Source organism: Lithobates pipiens, unplaced genomic scaffold, assembly GCF_037356315.1.
Source record: "Lithobates pipiens isolate NorthernLeopardFrog02 unplaced genomic scaffold, aLitPip1_a1.2 Scaffold_8, whole genome shotgun sequence".
Classification (NCBI taxonomy): Eukaryota; Metazoa; Chordata; class Amphibia; order Anura; family Ranidae; genus Lithobates; species Lithobates pipiens.
Window position 1 is genome coordinate 438376594 of NW_027507903.1, and position 19793 is coordinate 438396386.

At 43.8% G+C, this 19793-nt stretch overlaps 1 protein-coding gene across 1 annotated transcript; it reads right to left on the reverse strand.

The window, feature by feature from the left end:
• Positions 1-3001: 3001 nt before the first annotated feature.
• On the reverse strand, positions 3002-17408 carry ALG11 (ALG11 alpha-1,2-mannosyltransferase). Its single transcript, XM_077468296.1, has 4 exons — positions 17265-17408; positions 14690-14923; positions 10155-11080; positions 3002-3378 (listed from the first exon to the last, which is right to left on the reverse strand). The coding sequence occupies exons 1-4, from the start codon at positions 17297-17299 to the stop codon at positions 3107-3109; spliced, it is 1467 nt and encodes a 488-aa protein (XP_077324422.1). The 5' UTR covers positions 17300-17408; the 3' UTR covers positions 3002-3106.
• Between the last annotated feature and the right edge of the window lie 2385 nt (positions 17409-19793).

Sequence of the window (19793 nt, forward strand, 5' to 3'; positions counted from 1 at the left end):
ATATAATTAAGGGCAAAGAGGTCTGATAAGTTGGAGGGAATCATTATCCCTAAATAGGAGATGCCTCTGGAGCCCCATTGGAATGAAAAGTTAGACTGTATTCGGGCGTGGGTAGTGGTCGGTAAGGATATGTTAAGAGCTTCCGTCTTAGACCTATTTAATTTGAAGTTACTAAATTCCTCAAACCTGTGGAATTCATGCATCAAGGAGGGTAGGGACGCGTGCGGTTGCTGTATGTATACTAAAAAGTCATCTGCATAAAATGAGAGTAGTTTTGCCTAATGGCTCTAGCTAGGTGTTCTATCACCAGAACAAAGAGTAAAGGGAACAGCGGGCATCCCTGGTGGGTACCGTTAGAGATATTAAATGGTGTGGAAGAGGAATCATTAACCAATACAGACGCAGAGGGCTGGGAGTATAGTGACAAAGCCTTGGATACAAAGGTTTTACAGAGGCCTATCTGTTCCATGGAGAGACGCAAGAGCCGCCAATTGACCCGGTCAAACGCCTTCTCCGTGTCAAAGGATAGAAGGCATGCCTTTAAATTGTGTCTCTGGATGTAGATGAGGTGGATGGTTTTAGTGGTATTGTCCCTGGCCTCTCGTCCAGGAACAAAACCTACCTGGTCCTTATGAATGACTGAAGGTAGAAGGGGTGATAAGCGGTTTGCTAAAATTTTTGCGAATAGTTTAATAACTAAGTTGAGGAGTGAAATCGGCCGATAACTGCTACACTGAGAGGAATCCTTGCCTGGTTTGGGGAGGACAGAAATGTTAGCAAGTAAAAGGTCTTTAGATGGTAGGTGGGAGTCATCTTTGAAATTGAATGCTGCTGAGAGCAGGGGATGGCAAATGATTTATAGAACCTAGGGGAAAACCCGTCTGGGCTCGGACCCTTTCCAGATTTCAGACCTTTAATGGCGCCTAGGAAATCTGATTCTGATAGAGGGTTATCCAGATCAGCCGACTCCTTGGTATCTACCTGTGGCAGGGCTGTATCTAAGATGTAAGCCTCCATGCTAGAGAGATGCAGATACCTTGTTTGGGTGTTAGGCCACAAGGGCAAGTTATATAATTGAGAGTAGTAGTGTCGAAAGGTGTCGGATATACCCCAAGTGTTGCTAATCTTTTGCTGATCGGCGGTGCAGATGTGTTGGATGGGACAACGCGGCGGGCGAAGGATCCTCGCCAGGCGTTGCCCACATTTGTTGGCTAAAGTATAATGGTGGTTACGGGCCCTGTCTCTAGCTACAAAGCAGTGGGAATCCAGTATACGGAGTAATTCCCAGCGGGCATTAGAGAGGTCTATATATGTTATAGGATCTAGGTCCGGTTTGTGGGAGAGTTTGAGTGTAGCTATAGTGGACAGAAGTCGGGCTATATCAGCAGATCTGGCTCTCTTTAAGCGGGATCCGTGTTGTACAAGTGACCCCACAGCACGCATTTTAAAGCTTCCCATTTAATAAGGGGGCTGGTTTCGTCAGACCAGTGATCCTGGATAAAGTCATGGATTGTCTGTTCAATTGCTGCTACACATGGGGTGTCTTTCATGGCGCTTGAACGACAATTTATTGACAATGTCTTATGGGACTTTGTAACATTTAAATGATGATAACATTCCTTCATTTTTAAAAGCTCTTTTTAAAAAATATTTATAACCATTTTAACTTTGACCGTGAGCCACATAGGTTTTATTTTTAGCCTTTTAAACTTATTGCCCACAGGAATATACTTTGCAGTGAGTTTACATACAGTCACTTTGAAGAATTCCCATTTCTGTTCCGTGTCCATTGATGCCAATATTCCATCCCAGTCTAAGTCCTGGAGAGCAGCCCTCATCCTTGGAAAATTTTCTCTCTTAAAATTAATTGTTTTTATCATACCCGTATGCGTTTGTTGCTTACAGCTAACATTAAATGAAATCATGTTATGGTCACTACTACTGAGGTGTTTTTATATTTATATTTATATTGGTAATAAGCTCTGCTAAGGTCCAGCAGAGCATCATTCCTAGTTGGGGCCTCAATAAACTGGACCATAAAATTGTCCCGTAATAAGTTTATAAATTTTTGCCCTTTAACTGTCCCAGCAGTGTCATTACTCCAGTCAATTTCTCGGTTGTTAAAATCCCCCATTATTATTATTAGTGTCCCAGATCTTTCCATCTGTGCAAGGAGCGGAGTCTCCAACTCCTCACTAACACTGGGAGGTCTATAATAAACTTCAATGACAACCTTTGTAGCACACCCATTTACAGATCCACCCATAATGCTTCAGACTCATCACACTCTTCATCAACTAGGTCCTCTTTCATACTTGCTTTGAGATCACTTCTCACATAGAGACAGACACCACCACACCTCAGTTTCACCCTGTCTTACCGAAAGAGAGCATTGCCAGGAATATTAATTGCCCAGTCATGAGAAAAATGAAGCCAAGATTCAGTAATACCATTTAGATCATAGAATGCATAAACTTATAAAACCTTCTGCCTTTACAACCACTTTAATAGGTGTGATTTGAAGTAGCGCAATTGAAAACTAGCTCCTGTACTATTTTTGGCGATTTCATGTGTTACTTGTATTGCCATCTGTGCAATTTTAAACACAGCATATAGTGAAAGATCTTCAAATATACCTGGCAGCTTGAGGAATGGGTACATTATTAAAAGTGATAAAGTTTTTTTTTTTTTTTAACAAACTAGTATGTTATACTCACCTCCTCTGTACAGTGGTTTTACACAGAGCAGCCCAGATCCTCCTCTTCTCTGGTCCCTCTTCTGTTCTCCTGGCCCCTCCCTCCAGTCGAGTGCCCCCACAGCAAGCAGCTTGCTATGGGGCCACCCGAGCCAATGCTCTGTGTCTATAGGGAACAAGTATATATTGCAAGGCTGGAAAGTTGCTTAGGTGCACGTAAACCTCAGTTTAATCTACTTTAGTTACATTGTATAATGCAACTTGAATATAGACTTTAAAAAATAAATCCCTTTGGAGGACTGCACATTTAATTTTCAACAGACATATATTTTACATATTACAAAAAAAAAAATATTTACACTTTCCCCTCCAGTTCAAGTACATATACCTAAAATGGCAGATAACAGTATATTACTTAAACAGCAAGTCAGTAGCAGAAAGAAAGTTTGCTTCAAACTCCTGGTCTGAGAACCTAGAGACAGACTGCCGTGCATCCCGTCTGATCTGCAGTCTTTTGTGTTCAGGCAGACACAAGATGTGCTCCATAGCGGAGGCATAGGTATCCACGCTGTCGGCCAGGAAGCCCGTTTGTTGTCCTTCGTAGGGCACTACAATGTCTAGTTTGGGGCCTCCAGAGTTGTGAGCCAGAATTATTGTGCCTGCTGCCATACATTCAACCACTCCTGGAAATCAAAACAAGATCACGTTATATTCCATGTCAGTAAGGTACAGTCAAATCAGTCATCTATATGACCAGACTGGAGAGACTTCACTGTTCAATTCTATACAAGTCCTGCAAGTTATTAGAAATTACACTTTATGGGCCGTCTAAACAAAACTTGGGTCATTTTTCTTGTAATTGGCTCATTGTTTTTCCCAGCTGTTTTCCTCCTATTGGAACTGATCATGTGACTATAGTGGGCGGTTCCTCCCAGTGAGTGAAGGTACAGCTCTGTATAAGATAATACATCATTAGGTAAATATTATACAGTGCAAGTACCTGAATTAGACTTCATATCAGCATCTTGCAATACATGAGCTTCCAGACACATGCAATCCAATAAGAGTGCTAAGAGTCCAAGACAATTTAAAGTGTTTGTAAAGGCTGAAAGTTTTTTTTACCGTCCTGCATTCTATGCAGGAAGGTAAAAAAAAAAAACCTTCAGTTAGCAGCTCCCTCCTCAGCCCCCCCCCCCCCCCAATCCCCCCCCCTGAAAACTTACCGAAGTCGGATCACAATTCAGTGATGTGCACAAGACCAGAGGCTCTCCTGGGTCTCTCCCTCCTGAGAAGAAGCAGGAGCCATTGGCTCCTGTTGCTGTCAATCACAGCCAGTGAGGTGGGAGTGGGACTGAGCCACCATCTCTCTGTCTTATGGACACAGAGCCGGCTCAGGAGTGAGCATGCACAAGTGCCCCCCAGAGCAAGTGGCTTGCACTCGGCAAGGGGGAGGGGCCCAGAGCACCACCAGGGGACCTGAGAAGAGGAAAATTGTGGCTGCTCTGTGCAAAACTTTCACAGAGCAGGATAGTATGACATCTTTGTTTTTTTTTTTGTTTTTTGTTTTTTGATAAAAAGGTTTCCTTTACAATCACTTTAATGATAAAATTGATTTATAGCAGAACAGATCCAAAGCGTTTCAGAGGCCAAACAAACCCTTAAGTCCTGGTGAAGGGGGGGTGCATTTGGTCCCCAAAATGTGTTGGCTCTCTTCTGCTATGAATCAATTTTATCATTAAATTGGACGTTTGTTGGGTGCCCTCATTGGATCGTATGTGTCTGGATTTTCTAGGCAAAACTATTCTTCTCCATACACCCCCCCCCCCCCCATTTTTGAATAGCAAGGGAGGGTTATAATAAGGGATGCACCAATACCAGTTTAACCACTTCAGCCCCAAGCCTCTTTTTTACACCGGTTAAGTTAAAATATTTTTATTTATTTTTTTGCTAGAAAATTACTTAAAAGCCCCAATTATTAAATAGAAAAAAAAATTATATATAAAATGGCAGTCGTTGCAATACTTTGTCACACCGTATTTGTGCAGCGGTCTTAAAAAGGAAACTTTTTATTGGAAAAAAAATACACTTTTTTGAATTAAAAAAAATAAGACAACAGTAATGTTATCCCATTAAAAAAAAAAAAAAAATTATATATATTTTAAGAATAATTTCTCCTTTAGGAACTATGGGTGGAAGTGACATTTGATGTTGCTTTCACCCTCCCATACCATGGAGCTGAGCAGGGGCCATCTTCCCCTCAGTTGGCAGCCAGGCATCCACAGGAGAGGACGACGATCTGGAGCGCGGGGGTGCTGGGCGCTGGGGCACCTCTCCCACTACCGATAAAAGTGATCTTGCGGCGAATCCGCCAGAGGCTAGTTTTAATCTTAGAGAAACGCACGCCATTCCCAAAAATACTGGGGTTATGGCAGCTAGCTGCTGCCATAACCCCAGTATTTAGCATCAAAGTACCAATGTACGGGTACAGCGATTTGCATGAAGTGGTTAAGACAGAGTACCAATACCGTTTCTCAAGTACTGGGCAATACCATTTACTGATACAAAATAACCAATATCCATTTTTTCCTTCAATGCATTTTTTATGGTTCACGTCAGTGTGATTTGTCATGCGATTTAAAGTTCAAAATCGCGTGACAAGCCACACCCCATTTGCAATTTCATTGCAACTTGCATTGACTTCTGTTAAAGTTGCAAGCAGTAATGAAATCAGAGATCCAAACTGCACCGATCTCTGGCTTTGAAATCACACTAAAGTAATGCAATTTCAAAGCTTCAGATCAGTGCAATTTAATTGTAGCCTCATATAAACAGAAATCCATGTAAAACTGAAATTAAAAAAAAATATTTTTTTTTTGAATTTTTATCAAAATTTCTTTAAATAAAATGCTTTGAGATTTTTACTATCTAAATATAATATTTTCTATTTAAGATACATTAATAATTTATTCAGCATGAAATGTAGCATGAGGCTGTATATTCTGCAATATTTACATTTTTGGTAAACTCATTCAAATGAATCCAAGCTCTGCAAGCCGTGATAACATGCATGCACACAATTTCACAGTAACCATGAGACAAAACAAAGTTCAGGAATATTCCTTTATCACATTGTTTTGCAAATCTATGTACACTACAAACTGTATGATTTAATTGGTGCCAATATTGCCGTTTTACTAACCTGACAGCATTATTCTAAAAAGGGAAACTTTCATTTTGTTTGCAAAAATTAAAAGATTCTAACTACCAGCAAGAATAAGTCCTTACACTTAAAGTGCCTGTTAGCGGGCATCACTCACACCTTGGTGTGTCACTGCCGCATCACCAGCCGTCCCATTAAATTAAATGGGACTGTCAGTGAGTGAAAAGCAGGTCAGAGGAAGAGCCACTGCTGGACAGAGATGACAGTTGCTCTTTCAAAATTATGATTTTTTTTACGAGTGATTTAAATCAAATCCACCCTGACACATACTTGGGCAAATGCTTAACCGGTTCCCGACCGGCGCACAACGATGTACGTCGGCAGAATGGCACGGACAGGCAAATGGGTGTACAGGTACGTCCCTTTAAAATTGCCGCCGCACCATCGCCTGCACGTTTGGGACCCCCGTGAGTCCGACCGTGGGTCTCACGGACTCGATCGCCGCGGGGATACCCACGATCGTCTCATGGGGAGGGAGAATGGGGAGATGCCGATGTAAACAGCATCTCCCCATTCTGCCTAGCAACAAGTGACACTGATCTCTGCTCCCTGTGATTGGAGCAGAGATCAGTGATCTGTAAATCACAGCCATGCCCCCCACAGTTAGAAACACGCCCCTAGGACACACTTAACCCCTACACTGCCACCTCCTGGTTAAACCCTTCACTGCCAGTGCCATTTACACAGGAATCAGTGCATTTGTATAGCACTGATTGCTGTATAAATGACAATGGTCCCAAAAATGTGTCAAAAATGTCTGATGTGTCCGCCATAGTTTCACAGTCACAATAAAAAAAAAAAAATAATAATAAAAATGCCATAAAACTATCCCCTATTTTGTAAATGCTATAAATTGTGCGCCAACCAATAATCGCTTATTGCGATTTTTTACCAAAAATATGTAGAGGAATACGTATCGGCCTAAACTGAGGGAAAAAAAATGTTTTTTCATATATTATTTGGGGATATGTATTACAGCAAAAAGTAAAAAAATAATGCGTTTTTTTCAAAATTGATGCTTTTTTTTGTTTATAGCACAAAAAAAATAAAAAACGCAGAGGTGATCAAATACCAACCAAAAGAAAGCTCTATTTGTGGGAAAAAAATGTCAATTTTGTTTGGGAGCCACGTCGCATGACCACGCAATTGTCAGTTAAAGTGACGCAGTGCCGAATCACAAAAAGTCAGGGGCTTAAGTGGTTAATATTAGCACCGATACCGGTATTGGTGCAACGCTAGTTATAACTGCTGTAAGATTTGTGTGTTCCATTGGGCAGATTTCCCTTCACTTCCTGTCCCATAGCAAAACAGGAAGTGAGAGGAAATCTCTGCAAATTAAGGGAATTCCTTGGGGGCCCCCAGGTCACCAGTACCAGTGTCCTCATTGGAAGATTTCCACCTCTATTACTTCTTTGGGGATAAAAAAAAAAAATCCAAAGTTTTAGGTTATTACTTTCACGGATAATGGTAAACAGGACAAAGAGTGAGTCGCTCTAAAGTGGAAGTTTAGGCAAAAACTAACTCTAATCCTACTCTATTCCACATTCTAATCTAGCCCTATAAAGCAAAAACCACTGTACTTACCTGTTCTGCAGCTGACCTGGTCCGCTCTCCAGCGGTGGATGCTGTGTGCAGGAGAGGACCAACAACGGCTGGGAAGGGACACCAGCCATAGACTTACTATGGGACTTCTGTTGTCGGCTGCCTCTCCTACACCTGCCTCTACACTGAAGCCACCGCTGACAGCCTGGGACCAGACCGGATTGGCTGCAGAACAGGCAAGTAGAGCAATTTTTGCTTTACAGGGCTAAATAGATTAGTCTTACAATGTGGCAAAGATTAGGATTAAAGCGGGAGTCCACCGGGACTCCGCGTTTTTTTTTTTTTTTTTAAAAGCCAGCAGCTACAAATACTGCAGCTGCTGACTTTTAAATAGTGACACTTACCTGTCCAGCGCGCCCGCGATGTCGGCACCCGAAGCCGATCGCTCGCTCGGCGGCCGGGTCCCGCCGCCATCTTGGGTATGGGAATCAGGAAATGGAGCCTTTCGGCTTCATTTCCCGGTTCCCTACTGCGCATGCGCGAGCCGCGCGGCGCAATCCGGACGGTCCCCGCTGCCTCTGGGAGCTGTGTGTTTCCCAGCAGGCAGCGGGGCACTTCCTGAAGGGGGCGGGCGCTTGCGGAACGGGGGCGTAACCTACGCTCGTTCCGCAGGCAGCTAGCCCGGAAGTGGGTGCAGTTACCTGGATTATCCAGGTAACTGCACCCCCCTCCCCCCTGAAAGGTGCCGATTGTGGCGCCGGAGGGGGGGAGGGATCAGATGAGCGGAGGTCCATTTTAGGGTGGACCTCCGCTTTAAAGTTATTTGTTGCCTCAACTTTCATGTTAATGGAGGCACAAATGGCAATAAAAAAACTGACAATCGTTCTAATCCATCTCCACTCTATCCAAAACTAAAAAAAGCTTTTGCCTTCAGTTATACTTTAATCAATTAAGGACCGCCTCACGCTGATATAAGTCAGCAGAATGGCACGGCTGGGCTCTTAAAGGGCAACATACCTGTATGTGCTTGTGCCCAGCCGTGCCATTCAGCTGACATATCGGCGTGAGGCGGTCCTATAAGGCGACTCTCTATGGAGCTGGTTCACACATCTCCAGAGTGGCTCCGATGCGAATTGCAGAGGAGTCCTGTGCATCTTCTGGTCCATTTCAGGTCCGCATTCAGCCAAAAATTCAGGCTGAAATCTGACTTGAAAATGGTAAATGAGGTTTAAAGTGTAAAAAAATGCATTTGTAAAATATGTAATGCAAAACATGTAAAATATGAATGCAATCTACTTACTGGGGTGAGAACCACTGGGGGAATCAAGGATGGAAAAGGACCTGGGGGTCCTAGTAGATGACAGACTCAGCAATGGTATGCAATGCCAAGCTGCTGCTAACAAAGCAAACGGAATATTAGCATGCATTAAAAAGGGGGATTAACTCCAGAGATGAAGTGGTAATTCTCCCGCTCTACAAGACTCTGGTCCGGCCGCCCCTGGAGTATGCTGTCCAGTTCTGGGCACCAGTCCTCAGGAAGGATGTACTGGAAATGGAGCGAGTACAAAGAAAAGCAACAAAACGAATTCAAGGGTCTGGAACATATTAGTTATGAGGAAAGGATGCAAACACTGAACTTATTCTCTCTGGAGAAGAGATGCTTGAGAGGGGACCCGATTTAAATTTACAAATACCGTACTGGTGACCCCACAACAGGGATAAAACTTTTCCGCAGAAGGGAGTTTAATAAGACACGTGGCCACTCATTAAAATTAGAGGAAAAGAGGTTTAACCTTAAACTGCGTAGAGGGTTCTTTACTGTAAGAGTGGCCAGGATATGAAATTCCCTTCCACAGGCGGTGGTCTCAGCGGGGCATCAATAGCGTCAAGAAATTATTAGAGAAGCATCTGAATGACCACAACATACAGGGACATACAATGTAATACTGACATAAAATCCCACATATTGGTTGGACTTTATGGACTTGTGTCTTTTTTTTTTTTTTCAACCTCATCTACTATGTGTGTAGAGAGAAAAAAAAAGGGAAGGAAGGAAATAAAATGCGCACCATTGTTTCTGGTCTGTACTACGGGTACAAACAACTACTAAATGCACATATGTGGCATCACTGCGATTGTCAGGGGCAGGATCATTTATTTGTGGGTTTCCTTTGGTGGCAAGTTATGGTAGTAGTAAAAACCATATACCTTTGTTTTATTTAATGAAGTTTTTTTTTTTTTTTTTTTACTATTTTGGACAAGGTTTTCCTTAGATAATAAAAAAAAAAGTTCAGGAGATATTCATTACCATTTACCGCAAAATGAAAGCCCAATTTGTCCTGAAAAAATAAAAAGGTATAATCCAACTGGATGCACAAAGTAGTTGTGATGATATGTACAGGTTTTACTAACTCGTCAAAGTTGCAAAATTGGGCTTGAGCATGAAGAATTGATTTATCCTTCGGCGCAAAGGGGTTAAATAATCTTTTTCAAAGCAATAGAGCTTTAACCTTCTGGGGACCACTGGTTGTATAATACGTGAACTAAGATAAAAGTTTCCACCTTTTCACCGATATGAAAATGGGAGGGATAGGGATGCCTGGAGTTGGGCTTTAAAGAATGTTGCCAAGCTTGTAGTTGAAATGTTGTTATTCTTATACCAAATTTTACCTTTCCTATATGAAGTCACATTCTTACCAATTCCAAAGTGCTCATTCCACATGGTGTGCAACCCAATGGTGGCTTCACTGAGGCGTTTCTTCAGCTCATCAAAGTGAATGTTTACTTTGAACTCCACAGGAACTTCCAAGTCTTTGCTGAGCTTCTTTAGCTCCTCCACACGAAGTTCATCTTCCTTGTTGCGGCATCCACCAATCAATAAGAGCTTTAGATTTGCTCGTTCCTCTTGTGTCTTCTTTGCCAGTAAAGCATTGAAAGCTCGGATTTGTAGAGGGTGGTCTTTCTCTGGCCTAAATTGGCCAATAGACACGATGGAGTGGCCCTTTTTCTCTTGCTCCACCTCCAGACTAATATCTAAAAATGTCTGCACATCACAAGGTGGATAGACAATACTTGTGTGCTCACTGCATTTCCAAATATCCAAAATGTGGTTAAAGGTCCATGTAGAATTAACCATCACCAAATCACTACACGAGCCAACCCATCCATAAATCCAAGCAAACAGATAATAGTAGATTAACTTTAGTCTGCTCAGCACAGGATTGTTGGAGATCACGGAAGAGTTGTTGAACCTAGCATGGTGGTCCCGAACTACAGACAGCATATCTGTGCTGATAGTTGGATAGTGCACATAACAGCCCACACGACAACCCCCCAGATATTTAAACAGTGGCAAAGTAAATGCATAACCCATGGAATCAATATAAATATCAGGAACACATTTGGTCAGTGCTTCCCACCCAAGAACAATGGAACCCAAGCTCTGACCCAGCAGAGTGAAATGTGGGTAAAATCTGTCTTCCACAAAGTTACGCTTTTCCAGGAATATGAACTTTACAGGATATGAAAGCTTGATGTTAAATCTCCCGACAGCCCCATTTAGAATCTGTTCTCCAGATACATCTTTGTCACCTGTGTAGACCACGTACACAGCGTTCTTGTACCTAGACAAAATAAAAGCACCAAAATTAACAAAACAGCGGTCCTTGTGTAGTACTGTATGCACCAAGAGTAAAAAAGTGTCCCAGTTTTGGCAACCAAGTTCCAGCTGACAGTCAATTTACATGATAAGACACACTAGGATTGGCTGCAGCTCACTTTTAAAAAGAGTTTAGGTGTGATTTCCATCGTCATACACTTTGACAATTCACACCTGTACCGCTGAACAAAGTCACACTGGAGGGGGCTGATATCCAGCTATCAAAAAATAGGTATTTGTAATTGGTATCGGCAAGTGCTTGAGAAAAAGTAATTGGACTTGTAGGGGTTCATCTATACCACAGCATCTCTAAAGCACTCTGTATGCTGGCTAATCAGAAGAGCTTTATAATAAGCGACATACAAAAAACACTAATGCTACCCTTGTAGAGCTCCAGCACCAATTCATTTTAAGTGATTGTAAAGCATAAAAACGTTTTTCGTTAAATATGTGATAATTACCTGGCCCCCCACCAAATGCTGCAAAGCCGTTTGTGTATATTCAGAGACACAGCCTGGCTCAGCTCCACCCCTCATGCAAAGGATTTGACTGACAGAAGCAGGAGCCAATGGCTACCACTGCTTTCAGCCAAGCCTGTGAGACAGGGGAGAAGAGCTGTTGCAGACGTGCAAAGCGCTGGATCCATATCGGGCTCAGGTGAGTATTTGTAGGGGCAGGGGGTGAAGTTTGGAAAAAAAAAAAAAAAATGTTTTTTTTACCTTAAAGCGGAGTTTGCTACTCCCCCCAGCAAAAATTTTAAGTCAGCATCTACACATACTGTGGCTGCTGACTTTTAATATTAGGGCATTCACCTGTCCTGGAATCCAGCGATGTCAGCACCCCAGCTGACATTTCTATTGGCGCTCGTGTGCTGCCGTCGACATTGACTGTAAGGGAAACTGGCAGTGAAGCCTTGCATCTTCACATCCGGTTCTCTACTGTGCATGCACAAAGTGAGTTGTGCTTTCTGAAAGGCCCAAAAGCGGGGTGAAGGAAAAGGGGGGCCAAACTTCAGAGTGACGTCGCTGCGGTGAGATCTCTCGGAAGTGGGGACAGGTAACACCCACCCCCCCCCCATGTGGCGGGGGGCGCAAGATAAGCAGAGCTTCCGCTTTTGGGTGGAACTCTGCTTTAATGCAGAGAATGCATTAAAGATTAAAAAAAAACTTCTGCCTTTATAACCACTTTATATGATATATGATCTGTCACATATATTGGAGATGGCCTATACATAGGCAGTTATCTGTAGAGTACCTCTAAAATTGACTTTTTAGGTCAATAATTGTACATGTATGAGCACATATTAAAGGCTGCGTTACACCTTAAAATTTGTGCATTTCCGTGCAGTGCGTTTTTGACAGCCCATTAATTTCAATGGGCTTTGAAACATACCGGTATGTGAATGTGCAAAAAGTATGGCCAGTACAATTTTTTAAATCAAGCCACATCAAACCACATGGTACTCTACCGTGCATTTTGGTCACCACAAACACATTTGCTAGATGCATGGGGGTGCCATTAAAAAAGTAATTATTATAAGGGTTCTAGTAAAGCAAGTCATGATGTCACATCTACAAACTGCCTATAACCCCTGCTGAAGTGTACAATCATGTAAGTGACATGTCTGCTTCTGCAGAAACCTAGACTGTTAGGCCACTTATATAACATGTAGGGAATAGGGTTTATACTGGTGTGTAGGACAGACAACCTACCATAGAGCATAGGGGGATATTTACGAGAACTGGAGAGTGCAAAGGTTGGTGCAGTTCTGCATAGAAACCAATCAGCTTCTAACGTCAGCTTTTCAATTAAGCTTTGACAAAAAAAAAAGGGGGGAAGGAAGGAAACCGATTGGTTTTTATGTGGCGGTGCACCAGATTTTGTACTCTCCAGTTTTAGTAAATCTACCCCATAGTGACCACACATCATAATGTAAAGGGACTAGTGTTGTAACATATAGGACTATATTTATTGTACTATTAACATGGAAGAGATGTATGGAAAAATCTCAACCAAAGAAAAATTTATATAAATACAACATAGGTCCCCTTTCACACATGTGGACCATTTATTTCATCAGTTGAGTCACTTCTTTTTTCAAAGAAAAATGGATGAAGTTTACATCAGTTTTTCATCAGCTGCTCATCCGTTTTTACATCAGTTTTTATTTTTATTTTTTTTCATCCACTACCAATGCAAAAAACAGACCGTTTGTCCGGTCACATTCCTTTTATAACAGAAGAAAAATACGGCTTTGATCATTTTTTAAAAAACTGATGTTGACTGATGCAAATGTAAACGAAAGATCATCTGTTTACATCGGTTTTTCCAGAGAAATGCATTGATGACCGTTTCTCATTCATCAACGGATGGATGAAGAATGGACAAACGGTCCACATGTGTGAAAGGGGCCCAACAGTATGATGCATTTACTATATGTCCACCCGCACGACTGCCTCATTCAGTCAGAGAGATCTGTGACTAAATAAAACTACAAGTCCGTTTGCTACCGCAGATGATTGACTTGTAGTTCTTAATGGAACAGGAGTGTGCCGATTAGCGCACTTGTAGTCCATTGACACTTTCTCCAGCTCAGTAACTGTAGGAAGTGTCTGCAGCAGTCTGACACTATCTGCGATCCACAGGCTCCTGTAAAAAATAATAATAATGAACTGTGCATTTATTATCTTCTGTTTAAAAAGGTGAGCTTTGCCTTTAAATTTCCCATATGGCAAGTGACTGTCTTATAACCCCTACCAGTTTCAGGTACAGGCAGCACATCAGGTAGTGCCTGAATGAGTCCTTAGAAGATGAACACCCAACAGTCCTACCAGAAGCTTGTTAAATTCCACATGACTCTGTGCTGTACAAACTTTATCTCCTGCTCTAATGCATGTCTGAGGCTGTACTGGGGAAAGGGGGGGGGGAGGAAGAGTGAGAGGATAGTCCTCTAACCAAGTAGTTCTAAACCCTGTCCTCAAGTACCCCCAACAGGACATGTTTTGGGAATTTCCCAATATATATAAAATAGCTGTCCAAAATACCAAGCCATTAATTTAAAGCACCTGTGCAAGATAAAGGAAAACCTGCAAACATAGCCTGTTGAGGGTACTTGAGGGCAAGGTTGAGAATCACTACACTAACCTACTGGACACTTGGGGGTCAATTTACTAAAGGCAACTAGACACTTTGCAAGTGCAATTGCACTCCTTTTCCAGAGCTTAGTGAAGGCCTTGAAGCTCTGCTGGTTTTCATCATCCAATCATGAGCAAGCAAAAATGCTGTTTTTTAATTTTCCTTACACCCGATTGGGTATTCTTCAAAGTGAAGCTTCACCAAGCTCTGGGCAAATGAGTGCAACTGTACTTGCAAAGTGCACCGTCTATTTGCCTTTAGTAAATCAACCCCCTGGTCTGTATATATTTCTTGGTCCAGATTCCAAGCTATTTAGAAATGATAATCACCAATTATAGGAATTAAGCTAGGAGGAAAGAGAAGTGAAAATGAAGGCCAGGTAGGCTGGGAGTGAAAGGTACATAATAGTACAATACACATTATATTAGGGATCACATACCTCTTCTGTAAGGCTCGGAGAGCGCACCACAGCACCCTCTCCCCTCCTCCTCCTGCATTGCAGTACGGATGGAAAAATGCAACCACTTTCTGTGCCTGGCCATCGCTGCCTAACTGCACAGCGGACTTTTTCTTTTGAGCAATCCAAAGCCGAAGGCAACACAGAAGAATTCCCAGCAGAAGGGTGGCTGTGATACTGGCAATAAGAGCCGGCATGAACAACGACGCCAAAAGTCTGCAGAGAAAAATCATTCATTAAGCATTACTCAAATAAACACTTCATGACTATACACTTCTCCCTGCAGCTTTCTGTGTTTTTATCCATCATATAAACTAAAAGCGAAAACTGTTTTTGGTTTTGGATGGAGTGAAGGCGGGTTCAATGTGTCTCTAAAGAGTGACAGCGGAGAGGCGCGACCATTCTAACTGAAGAGGGATGGGACTGACTAGAGGAGATGACAGATCGTTGTTCCTAGCTAGTAAGAACTCATGATCTGCCTCTCCTCACAGAACAGGGATTTGTGTGTTTACATACACATACACACGTCCTTGTTCTGTGCCCCCCATGCGCCTGCTATCCCACTAAAAGGAGCCAACATACAGCTACGACGGTTCGAGGGATCGTGCCGACCTGCCGCAGTATAATGACGCTGGCTTTTTTTTTGGCCCCCCCCCCCCCCCTTTTTACCTGGTGATCTGGCTAGTAACGCATGCACGGGGGGGGAGCCATCATTTACGGCAAAGAATTCTGAAGGAACAGCCTGGATAGCTGTTCCCATGACATCATCGGCTGCATATATAGTAAATATCTCCTAAATGGTGCATGTTTAGGAGATATTTACAGTATTAATATGAATACAGGCTTGCATATAGGTACAAGCTGGAGGTTTACAACCACTAACACGGATCTGTGAATGGAGAGATTACATGTCCTATTGGCCAGCACTGGGACAAGTAGATCTCAATGAAGTACAAAGAAGGGAGAAGGGAAAAAGGAAGGGGGGGGGGGGGGGGGAGTAGGCAAAAAGGAAGGGGGGGGGGAGGAGAAGGGAAAAAGGAAGGGGGGGGGGGGGGAGGAGAAGGGAAAAAGGAAGGGGGGGGGGGGAGGAGAAGGGAAAAAGGAAGGGGGGGGGGGGAGGAGAAGGGAAAAAGGAAGGGGGGGGGGGAGGAGAAGGGAAAAAGGAAGGGGGGGGGGAGGAGAAGGGAAAAAGGAAGGGGGGGGGAGGAGGAGAAGGGAAAAAGGAAGGGGGGGGGGGGAGGAGAAGGGAAAAAGGAAGGGGGGGGGGGGAGGAGAAGGGAAAAAGGAAGGGGGGGGAGGAGAAGGGAAAAAGGAAGGGGGGGGAGGAGGAGGAGAAGGGAAAAAGGAAGGGGGGGAGGAGAAGGGAAAAAGGAAGGGGGGGGGGAGAAGGGAAAAAGGAAGGGGGGGGGAGGAGAAGGGAAAAAGGAAGGGGGGGGGGGGGGAGAAGGGAAAAAGGAAGGGGGGGGGGGGGAGAAGGGAAAAAGGAAGGGGGGGGGGGGGAGAAGGGAAAAAGGAAGGGGGGGGAGGGGAGAAGGGAAAAAAGGAAGGGGGGGGGAGGAGAGAAGGGAAAAAAGGAAGGGGGGGGGAGGAGAAGGGAAAAAAGGAAGGGGGGGGGAGGAGAAGGGAAAAAGGAAGGGGGGGGGAGGAGAAGGGAAAAAGGAAGGGGGGGGGGGAGGAGAAGGGAAAAAGGAAGGGGGGGGGGGAGGAGAAGGGAAAAAGGAAGGGGGGGGGGAGAGGAGAAGGGAAAAAGGAAGGGGGGGGAGAGGAGAAGGGAAAAAGGAAGAGGGGGGGGGAGAGGAGAAGGGAAAAAGGAAGAGGGGGAGGGAGAGGAGAAGGGAAAAAGGAAGAGGGGGAGGGAGAGGAGAAGGGAAAAAGGAAGAGGGGGAGGGAGAGGAGAAGGGAAAAAGGAAGAGGGGGAGAGGAGAAGGGAAAAAGGAAGAGGGGGAGAGGAGAAGGGAAAAAAGGAAGGGGGGGGGGAGGAGAAGGGAAAAAGAAGGGGGGGGAGGAGAAGGGAAAAAGAAGGGGGGGGAGGAGAAGGAAAAAGAAGGGGGGGGGGAGGAGAAGGGAAAAAAGGGGGGGGGGGAGGAGAAGGGAAAAAAGGGGGGGGGGAGAAGGGAAAAAAAGGGGGGGGAGAAGGGAAAAAAAAAGGGGGGGGGGGGGGAGTCCGCACTGTACTAATCATGGCTGCAGCACTCTACAGACATCAGAAAACATTTCATAAATGCACATTTTTGTTACAGGATTAAAGCGGCCCTCCTCCTCTAACATGGCGCATGCATTACATTTTTGTAGACAGGGGATTCTAATTTTAACCTGACAGTGGATAGATTTTCTCTCACTTCCTGTTGTGTAAACAAGACAGGAAGTGAGAGAAATCTCCTCCACCTGACAGCGATGGCTTAAAAAAAAATCCCCACTAAACTACAATACTAAACACTGGTTTATATTTCGATCCACATGAAAGTAGTGAGCTCTGGGAGATCTGTGCGGGATACAGTCAGCCCTCCACCCCGGTGCCATATCTATGTATGACAGATAACTCTGTCAGGTGTCTCACCTCATCAGTCCGCACACACACAGCACTCCAGCCATGACTGGAGGATCACAGCGTCACACGTCACCAAAACAACGCCACCACCCGGCGCTCAGGCTGATTGGCTGCGCTTCTAACACACGCCTATTGCGCGCTGACGTCGACGCCTAGCAACCAGGAAGCTTCCCGCACGTGATTAAAAGACAAAGGGGCGCGGTTTAAGCCCCAGGAAGGAGAGTGTGGGCGTGTCTGAGAAAAATGACGGCCAGGGGGCTGGAGCGAAGCGCCTATAAATTTAGTATGGAAGGCATATCTAAGAAGAGTTAGAGAAGAGAGGCGTGGCTAAAGCTAAGGGGGATGTCGTGTCTGAATGAGTGACAGTGGAGAGGCGTGGCTGTAGCGCAGTTTTAAGCTTTAGCGAGCGTCTCGGAAAAAAATGACAGCGAAAAGGCGTGACTATAGCTAGGGTTGCTAATAGGGCGTGTCTGAAATGAATGACAGAGGAGAGGCGTGGCTTTAGCGTGTCCATATAAAATGCGGAGAGGCGTGGTTGAAACCCAGAGAGCGTGTCCTGTTACAGCTTAGATTTTGTTCAGGGGGCGTGTCTCAGAAGAATGAGGCGTGTTTATAGTTTTAGAAGGCGTGTCTAAGAAAAATTACAGCGCAAAGGCGTGATTATAGCTTAGAAAGTTTTTAGAAAGCGTGCCTGACAGTGGAGAGGCGTGGCTGACAGAAGTCGCGTCCGCAAGGAATGACAGCGGAGAGGCGTGGCTAAAACAGAGGCAGCATAGGGGGTGTGTCTAAAATGATTCGAGTTGGTTTTTAGAGGGCGTTTCTAAGAGGAGTTTAACGTGGATAGGCGTGGCTGATAGTTTTAGAGGGTGTGTCTCTAAAGAGTGACAGCGGAGAGGCGTGACCAGTCAGTTTTTTTTTTTTTTTTTTTTTTTAGAGGGCGGGTCTAAGAAGCGTTAGGGTGGAGTGTAGTGGCTAGACTAGAGCTTAGAGGTCGTGCCTGAAAAGGAGTGACAGTGGAGAGGCGTGGCTAATCAATTCGGCTTCCAGGGCGTGTCTGACTGTCCATGCTGTGGGGTTGCTGTGTACTCAGTGTGAGCCCAGAGGGCGGGGCGGAGTAGAGTGGGCGGTATGCAACGATTGAAACTTCCTAATAGATCCTACCTGTTGTGACATCAATCCCTGAGTTCTGGTCATACAGGTCACACAGGCTGTGCTCCCTAGTGATGATCATGATGATGATGATGATGTCAGAGTTTGCGAGTCCAGGGTTCACCCAGCACAATGTACACACAATACACGAGCACACAACACACACTACCTGGAGCGCACAGGAGCTGCTGCTGCTGCTAGGTAATCCTCCTCCTATATATTCTACACATCTTATAATTCTTAGCCACAAAGTCTCTGATCTGTGAATGTATGATGATCTCGGAGGGGGGGGGGAGAGAGCAGCGTGCTATGTGAAGTCCTAGAGATTGATGTGAAGGGGGTCATGGTTATGTTCTCATTCATCTCTATTTATTTTTTATAGTTCTATTTAGTGTATGTATATATATATGTGTGTGTGTGTGATTATATATTAGTGTGTGTGTGTGTGTGTATATATATATATATATATATATACACACACACACACGTAAAGAAATAATATATATATAATAAAATAAAAATTGTGTGTGTGTGTGTGTGTGTGTGTGTGTGTGTGTGTGTGTGTGTATATATATATATATATATATATATATATATATATATATATTTATTATTTTTATATATATATATATATATATATATATAATTTTTTTTTTTTTTTTATTTACCTTTTTTTTATTTACTCTTAACACCACTAGATTCACATTTCCCCATCACACAGAGATGTAAATGGGGGGCACATATTCTTCAATTATTCCTATAATGTACTTATTTTCTACCAATCAGATCTCTGAATTCATGTAAAGAGTGCAGTCAGTGTTGATTAAAGTGTTTGTAAACCCTTACAAACCACTTTCACCTACAGGTAAGCCTAAATTAAGGCTTACCTGTAGGTCCAAGAAATATCTCCCAAACCTATACGATTTAGGAGATATTTACAAAAAGACAGGCGCATGCGCCGTAGACAACGGCGTGCAGGCGCACTGAGCAGGCCGCAGATCATGGCGATACGCCGCTCGTGTCGGCTCCCGTGCGCATGCACGGGAGTGACGCCATCGCTGCTCCAGCAAATCACAAATCACAGCAAACCCACCAAGAAGATGGAGGCTTGGAACTACAGGGGACAGCGGTGACATCACTGGCTCCTGTGTCAGGTAAGTGACACATAATGGACTACTATGTGATGCATAGTAGTCCATTATGATTTACCTTTGCAGGGAATCCAAGAGGAAGTAAACCCATCAAGGTTTACTTCCTCTTTAAGTTCTGTTGTAGGAAAGATCAGAGGGAATTCATTTTAATTGATTTGGTCGCTTGCACAATCTCTCCTGAGGCATATGCAACTTGGGAGCAAATGTGCTTGCAAAAGAAATTACATTTTTTTTATTA

What these genes read in the sequence shown, in the direction of transcription:
- ALG11 (XM_077468296.1), bottom strand. Translation starts at nt 17,299, where the DNA reads ATGGCTGGAGTGCTGTGTGTGTGCGGACTGATGAG. An exon ending in TGTGTGTGCGGACTGATGAG is followed by an intron (nt 14,924 to 17,264) that starts GTGAGACACCTG and finishes TTTTCTCTGCAG; the next exon opens with ACTTTTGGCGTCGTTGTTCA. An exon ending in GAATGAGCACTTTGGAATTG is followed by an intron (nt 3,379 to 10,154) that starts GTAAGAATGTGA and finishes TTTGATTTCCAG; the next exon opens with GAGTGGTTGAATGTATGGCA.